An 8,136-nucleotide genomic window follows, 5' to 3' on the forward strand; every position below is an offset into this window, starting at 1 on the left:
TGGCCTGTGGTTCCCCCGCTTTGCCTATGGGGTGATCCCTTCGCCTCACGGCCTGGCTCCGTGGTTGTGTCTCGGTCATGCCAGCGGTCGTGGGGCAGCTTGTTTGGGAGAAGGTAAGCTTGTCCTGAGGCCGAAAAGCGTCACCGAGAGCCTTTACCGCGAAGGTCGCTGTCCGCTGTTAGGGGCGACCGGTGAACTACCCACCTGCCACCTTTGTCAGCAGCGGTGGCCCATTAAAAGGCAGTTCTGGTTTGACTTCTGTGGAACATGTTTCTGTCTCCCACGCAAATTATGTTAACGTGAAGCCCGCTTTAACTGTCTCTTTAAACCTACGTGCAACGCGCCTAAACCAATAACGCAGAGAATGCGGATAGCCGGCTACCCCGTGTTTTGCTGAAGGATGAGAAAACTGTACACTTCGGTCTGCGGAAACCTGGTAGCTCATCTGCAAGCTTGCTCTGAAATAAAGGAAAGCCGTAGATGAATTGGTAGTTGAAATTCTTGAAATAAGCTTATTAATTTCCTAGGAAAATGCTACTTAGTCTTCTGAAAGCTGTGCTGAATTAGGTCACCTTTCCAGGCCAGTTACAGCGCTCTCCAAAGTTGTGCCATCATTGTAGCAGTCCAGAGGACTAACAAACAAGAAGAGGGGTGGATCCAGCACAGATGCAAAATGTTAGTCCCAATTCAAAGGTGTGAAGTGTTTGAAAGGTTAAATTTGAAATATAAGGTCTCACGCTCTTTTTTGTCAACTGCAGAAAAGATTCGGCGACATTGTCTGAAGGAGTCTTGGAAGCAAAGAAGGGGGACAAAAGGAACATTGTTATGTCTGCTGCTAAGGAAGATGATGTCTGTAATCATGTGAAAGTGGTGGTCCGTGTCCGTCCAGAGTCTCAAAAGGAAAAAGATGGCAACTTTAGCAAGGTTGTTCATGTTGTTGACCAGCATATATTGGTCTTTGATCCGAAGGAGGAAGAAGTTAGCTTCTTTCACGGGAAGAGACTGACCCACAGGGATATTAACAAAAGAAAAAAGAAAGATCTTAAATTTGTGTTTGATGCTGTTTTTGCTGAAAGTTCATCCCAGTTGGAAGTTTTTGAGCATACTACCAAAACTGTAATTGATGGCTTCTTAAATGGATATAACTGCACAGGTAATGTTGCTGTTTATCTTCTTCAATTCAAAAACTTCACTAAATTCCTAAAAGTTTGTACCATTGTATCCAGCTGCCACAGAGGCCTCTTAAAAAATGCTGAGATATAAATAAAATATTTTGGTTTAATTTATAGATGTGAGAGGCTAACCTGTTAGCTTACAGAAGTTAGGATAGCTCTAATCTGTTTTGAAAATGAGCTCATGTCAGGTTTATAATGGACTTTAGAATTTTACCTGAAATATGCATGCTTATGAAGGCAGTCCTCTGGAAGGAGTTACTCAACTAGAAGTTGTGTCACTGACCGTGTGGTAGCCTGCTTTATGAACTCTCTTTAAGAGCTTGGTTTTTCCATTGACAAATGGAACACTGCGGGGAAATTAAATACTTACCTGCAATACATTGATGGCTTAATATTATTTGCCTACTCTAATGTTTCTAATCTTTCATGTAAACTGTCAGTGAATGTGTTTTGAACTGAAAATTCAAAAATAAGTGTGATTTTGAAATAGCTTTCTGGTTATAGCTGTAAAAGGTAAGGCTTGAGTAAGAAACTTGATCAGTTTATGAAAACATCTGTGCAGAATGAGAGAGGTGTGTGCGAATGTCCATTTGACTTCTGCGTTCCTGATTAGTTTACTGGTATAAAGTGCATCTCTTTGTTTTGTTTTTGTGAAAATTCAGTGCTTGCATATGGTGCAACAGGAGCTGGAAAGACTCATACAATGTTAGGTTCTTCTGAAGATCCTGGAGTGATGTATTTAACCATGATGGCACTTTATAATTGCATGGATCAAATAAAAGAAGATAAAATATGCAATGTTGCTGTCTCTTATTTAGAGGTAAGCCAATTCCTGTAGTTGGTATGTTGATTTTAATAAGGCATATTTTAATCAATAAAGACAAACTGGTTTTGATTTCCCCTGGCCCTTTTTGAGACTTCACAAAATGTGACTTTGATAGGAATGCAACTGAACTGTGCTCTACAAATTTGGTGCTATTTATAGGCACCTATTACTATATTTTACAGAAGGCTTCCTAAAAAGGACAATCTTTTCTAATATATTCCCTAAACATTCTGATGTTTACTTTCTTACTGATCCATTACGTCGCTTTGAACATCCATCAATGTGTACAAGAAAATACTTTTTCAGGCATATGTTTCAGGACTTCACAATAAAATCCTGTAAGCGCTGTGAAATCATATAACAAAATGATGTCTAATCCCTTTTTGATAGTGTTTTTTCAAGTTTTCAGTTAGTTTATCTAAGATACAGTAAAACTACTTGAATTAGAGCTGCTATGCCAATGGTTAGCTCTTTACAATTACTCCTTTTGTTGTTCACCTTCTCCTCCTGTCTTTTCTTCAACTTTTTTGCATCACAGTTCTGTTTGTGCAAGCAGCTGTCTTGGCACTGCTGTCAAACAGTAGTAGTAAAACTGTTACCTTCTAGCCGCCTCAAAGTCATAATGGAAGCATAGTTAGTATTCTGGGGTAGAACGAGGAGGGAAAAGTTTGCTTTGCCATGTGCTATTTCAAGTGTATCCACAGACTAAGAAGTAAGTTATTTAAGAATTTTAATAGAAGTACATTGGCGTTAAGAAAGTTCACTGAAGTATGCATTGTGTAATAAAGGACAGTAAATGCTTTGGATTCATGGTTGCTGCAAGAGTTTTTTGTGAATTGAATTTTTTTGTAATTGAATTAATTTAATATTTCAAGCCTAGTATAGGAAAGCTGGCACAAATTCTACACAAATTCTGTTCGTTAAGTATAATCCTATGGGATAGTTTTATATTAAAAGATTTGAAATTCCCTTTCAAAGGTCTACAATGAACAGATCCGTGATCTGCTGGTAAACTCAGGACCTCTGGCTGTTCGTGAAGACACCCAGAAAGGGGTGGTAGTTCAAGGGCTAACATTACATCAGGTATGTAAATAGATACTGAAATTTGGGAAGTCTCACAATGCATTTGAGAAAATGGCAAAGTTCACATTAATCTGTGAAAGTCATATGCAACTTGGTAATTTCCTAGTGGGCTTTTTTTCTGGCCACGTTCATCAGTAGCTTATTAACTTGCAAACCTAATTAATTAACTATTCAAAAGCATGTTGTGGAAAAAACTGCTAATATTCTTGAACACAAATGGATAAAAGTATTCAGCCCGTGTTATCAAAAGGGTAATAGCAAAACCATTGGTTTGATGCTCATCTTCAGGTTTTGAAAGATTTGTTTTCTGGCTAAAACACCTTAGCATTTGTTAAAGAAATTCACAGCCTTCAGTGCCATCTTGGAGAGTTTTACACCGCTGCGACATCTCAGGGTTGTTTTTGTTTTAAAATAACCATATTTGAAAAGTTTCGCTTTAAAGTACTTCTCCAGGCCAGCATAGCAATTCTTTGGCAAAGTCAGTGACAGAGCATAGTTTTCCAATCTGAAAATCCACTCTTGTGGATGTCTTTTTGGGCAGCCTTTTAGTGTACGTTACATGCTATGTAGTTTGCAGATTTTGTGTACTGGAGATAATTATTCAACAGTGACGTTAATTTGGTTTACACTATGAACACCATGCTTCCCAAAGCTTGGCAGGAGGGGGGGAGCACAATTGGTGTATCACTGTTTAATACGTTAGTACAAGAAAAATTAAGTCAGTCATTCTTAAATAAGACTTTTTTTGACTATGGAGAACCTTTGGAGATTTGTTTAACTTCTTTACTAAAAAAATTTTCTGGTTTAAATTTTTGCATTTATGATGTGGTTGCTTTTTGTGCCTTACTGCTTTTTAACTGAAAGTTTTTGTTTGAAGTGCCTTAATTCCAAAACAGGAACTTTCTCTTACTTCTAGGTAACTAAAATTTTAAGTGGCTTTATCTTTTTTGGAAGGTGAATGTTAATGTATTTTAGAATCTGTGTAGAATCTTCTATAGTTGATGAAAAAGAAAAAAAAACTGTGCATTTATCTTGTGCTCTGCCTTTAAAGCCTAAATCAGCAGAGGAAATCCTTCAAATGTTGGATTATGGAAATAAAAACAGAACACAGCATCCCACAGATGTAAATGCCTCTTCTTCCCGGTCCCATGCTGTTTTTCAGGTAAGATGATATAGATAATTACTGTGAGTTGTAGTTTTTGTTCAAAGTTGAATAAAATGGAAGCTTTTTTTAAACTGTTGAACCTTAGTTTAGGTGAGAGGAGATTAAAGTTTTCCAGTTTACTTGTCTTGTCAACTTCTCACTCCTTTTAAATATGTAAATGTTCATAGTGATTCCATTTGAAAAAACAAATTCAATGAAAAGCTCTCTAGTTCCAATAGTTTGAACTAATATTCCTCAGAAGTAATATCTCTTCTGTAAAACTGTAATTTTGAGCTTTGAATATACTTCCATATTGTAATCTTACAAACTGGAAGTTGTTGGGGTTTTTTATATGCTTTCTGGTTTCATTATGTTGCTCAGCATTCTTCTAGGAAAAACATTTGACAGAATGCAGTTCTATGTCTGACTATAAACTGATAATCTCAGGCAGTACTTTCTCATCCTGCTTATTTTGGTTAATGTCGATCTTTGCACTGAAGTGATTTCTTAATATTCTCATACGTACCAAGTTTTAGAACACCTAAAGCAGTACGTGTTCTCTGAAAATATCTCTATACTCATACGAGCATTATCAAAATGAAGTGCTGGTTTTTAGTTTCCATAGATGAGAGTTTTGCAGATGTTGTACAAATCTGCTAAAACTTAAGACTTCTCCAAAGATTATTGCTGTTTGCTAGCTACCACCTTATCCTTCAGACTCCTCTTAAATACAATCTGTGATATTTTTAAAAGATAGTATTTAAAAGTTAGTCTTCTTAATCAAAACTTTTTTTCTGTTTTCTAATGCATACTGCTAAAGCACATTATCTTGAATTATATGTATGTTGCCATTCTGGATTGTAAAATATTAAAATAAATTTGAATTCTGATCCTTGCATTACAGCTAATCTATTTAACTATTAGGCAGTTCTTAACTGTATCTGCAGACTTTGGGTATAGCTATTAAGCATTGTCTGAAGTTTCGATTTTGAAGTACATGATGGCAATGCAAGTAGCTGTAAAGTTAGCAGTCCAGAGCTCTACAGTCAATAATAACGAGAAAAGAGGTTAGTAACAGACAGTAAGTGTGTTAAATACTTCTAAAATATGTAATGGAACAGAAGTCGTTCCCACTCTAAAAGCTGATGTGTTTTCTTATATACCTTACACTTCTGTTTGAGATTGCCCTTCCAAGTTTTAATTTCCCCTGAGGTCTTGCCCATGGTTGTGCATTTAAGGCAAAGACTTCTTACGAAGTTGTTCAGTTGTAGAGCTGCATTGTCGTTATGTGTGCTGCCTTTAATAAGGCACAAAGTGTGGTGCCACAGACTGTGATCAGAGTGGGAGCTGCCAATTTCTGTTTCTTTACGTGCCAGGCAGGAGTATCTTACCTCCCTCACCTTTACTCGGGGAAAAAGCTCTGGATTGTATTACCTAGTAGGCTTTGCATTCTTCTTGGTTCATTTGTGAAAGTGGCAAGCAATTAAATAAATTAGGTAGATGTTGCAGAGTGATACTGTCTTTAAGAAGCCAAACAATCCTGTGAACAGGGATGCTGGAGAGCTTGTCTTCTCGAGCGTATAGTCTGTATTCTGGCAAATTGATTTCATTGTAGATATATCTACTTAATAGCAAAAGTTGTGTATTCACCAAATAAACCATACTGACAAAATTAGTACACCTGTATCTTACCACAATTTTTTTAAATACATGACCAAAAAATGGATGAGTATACTTAATCAGATTTACAATTTTTTTTTTTTAATTCGTCATTTCAAACTATTTCCAGCTTACAGACAGCAAAAGTGAACCAAATATGAATGCTTACAGGTGAAAGGATTGTTTACTTTCTGGCAATATAAGTAAAAACATAATGAAAGCAAAGATCCTCTCGTATCTAAATATTGTAGAAACAGCAAATACATCATGTCTGTATATGCGTATACATAAAATATATATAGATTTAGGGTGCAGCTTGTTTGCACCGCAATGAACAAAAAGTGTCATGCTTAGTGGTTTTATAAATGCTTTTCATATTATATTCTAAAAAGAACAAGCTTCGTTTTTATTTTCTGAGTATTATATGCACGCTGTAAACTGGTGTGATGCATGAGAAAGTACAAATCACAATCCTTTGAATGTTTACAAAATACTGTTACAGTAAGCATCTCACTTTAAAAAGCAAATAGTATATGCTTTTGCAGCTCAAGTATATTAAGCCCTGAATGATTTTTTTTTTCTGAGATCATTATTGTTGATAACAGAATTCTTAAGACTGCTCAAACTAGTGTGAGTATTTTTGTCTTTGAGCTTGAGGTAACTGACAAAGTCATTTCTGGATTAATTGCTCTGTGTTCTATCTTTGTTTTCCTGTGTCCCAATAGCAGTAGTGGCCAGCAAAGTAGCCTTGATTGTGTAAAGTGTACTGGCTGTCTCATAGCCAGTCTCCGTATGCAGCTACGGGCAGTTAAATGGCATGCTTGATTGAACTTAATCTTCATGGACAAATGTCTGGGTGTTAGAACTTTTTCATGAACAAAAAGACCTTTCAATGTAAAGCTTAGGCATTGCCACATCATAGCTCAAAGCATGTTCTGCTATGTACTCAGTATTCAGTCCCAATGCACAGTTCATTCACAAAAACTGTCAGACTGATTCTGTTTGAGGATATTGTACTTTCTCTGGTGTTCTTTGCAATATTCCAAATCCAGTTAACTCTTGTAATGGGATGCTCCTGACTGTTTGTTGTGTTTGTTTTGTCTTTTGAGATGGTCTAGCTGTCAATCAAGTAATTAAATTACTTTCGCTTCAGTGTTCTTCTCTGTTAAGTGCACAAATTATTGATAAAAGTCATGACCTGTTTTGTTAGACAATTGTATCTTGAATGTGTGATTTATATAAAAATCTACTAATATTGTTTGTTCTCAAAGGGAAAGATAAACCAGTGTAGCCTTTGAATAATAGCGCATTTAACAGTGAATAGGTCTTACGGCTTTTTCACAGATATGACTTTATGCTTGAGAGGAGGGGAGGATTACATCATTTAGTTAGAAAAAAGTGTGTGTAAATAAAAGCTTAATAGAAATGCTGCAACTGCATGTAGCACTTCAAAGCAATATTGCTGTTGCTAACTAGATTGGTCCAATGAATGCCACTAGAAGTTTAACAGATCTTAATAAATGTGTACTGATTTAAGCTGAGCAGATTCACAACCATATACTCTAAGTGCATTCTTAGATACTCTATCTACTTGATGCACTTGTTAACAGTGTTGGCACTGTAAGAAATTATTACAAACTAGTCAAATTAGTACTGCAAGTAATCACTTCTGTCAGTTTTTCACCCATTGCCACAAGTCTGTGACATCATGCAAAACATGTCTGACCTGCTTATCCTTTATTGCTTCTTTGATTCCCCAGATATAAATGATGAGAAATCCTTATTGCTGTTTTGATTCCTCTTCATTTTTAAGTCTTCTGTTATTTTAAGAGTTGCTCTTCTTTGTAGAGATCCATTGTCATTTATGCTGGCTTTGATTTTTTTTGTTTGTTTGTTTTGTTTTGTTTTTGTGTTTTGTTGGTGGTTGTGAACTTTATTGGAGCAGGATATTTTCTGGAAGCGAAACTCAGAAAGTAGTAAAAAGTCTTGGTCCAGGACATTCTGAGCTGATTTTAGAGATGCAAGTTTTGCCTTACTGTACCATCTGTCTTAGGTTTGAAGTCTCTATCTAGGTCAAGCAATTACTGCATCTGAAAGTAAAATCCCAGTTGACACACTGTTCTGTTGAAAGTTTCTGCTGACGGACAAAGAAATAGAAAAAACTCTGCTTTGGGGCATTTCCTGTATCTTTTGAATTTTTATAAAAGCTTGAGTCATACAACATAGTTTGTCTGTCACTCCACCTTTCC

General features: G+C 36.3%; 1 protein-coding gene across 1 annotated transcript in view; it reads left to right on the forward strand.

The window, feature by feature from the left end:
• The first annotated feature begins 825 nt into the window (after positions 1–825).
• Positions 826–8,136, forward strand: part of KIF18A (kinesin family member 18A) — a 42,735-nt gene continuing 35,424 nt past the window's right edge. The window contains 4 exon segments of the mRNA XM_010289582.1: positions 826–1,153; positions 1,838–1,995; positions 2,980–3,084; positions 4,136–4,246. Coding sequence (XP_010287884.1) covers positions 826–1,153; positions 1,838–1,995; positions 2,980–3,084; positions 4,136–4,246 — 702 coding nt within the window.

Source organism: Phaethon lepturus, unplaced genomic scaffold (genome assembly GCF_000687285.1).
Source record: "Phaethon lepturus isolate BGI_N335 unplaced genomic scaffold, ASM68728v1 scaffold21586, whole genome shotgun sequence".
Classification (NCBI taxonomy): Eukaryota; Metazoa; Chordata; class Aves; order Phaethontiformes; family Phaethontidae; genus Phaethon; species Phaethon lepturus.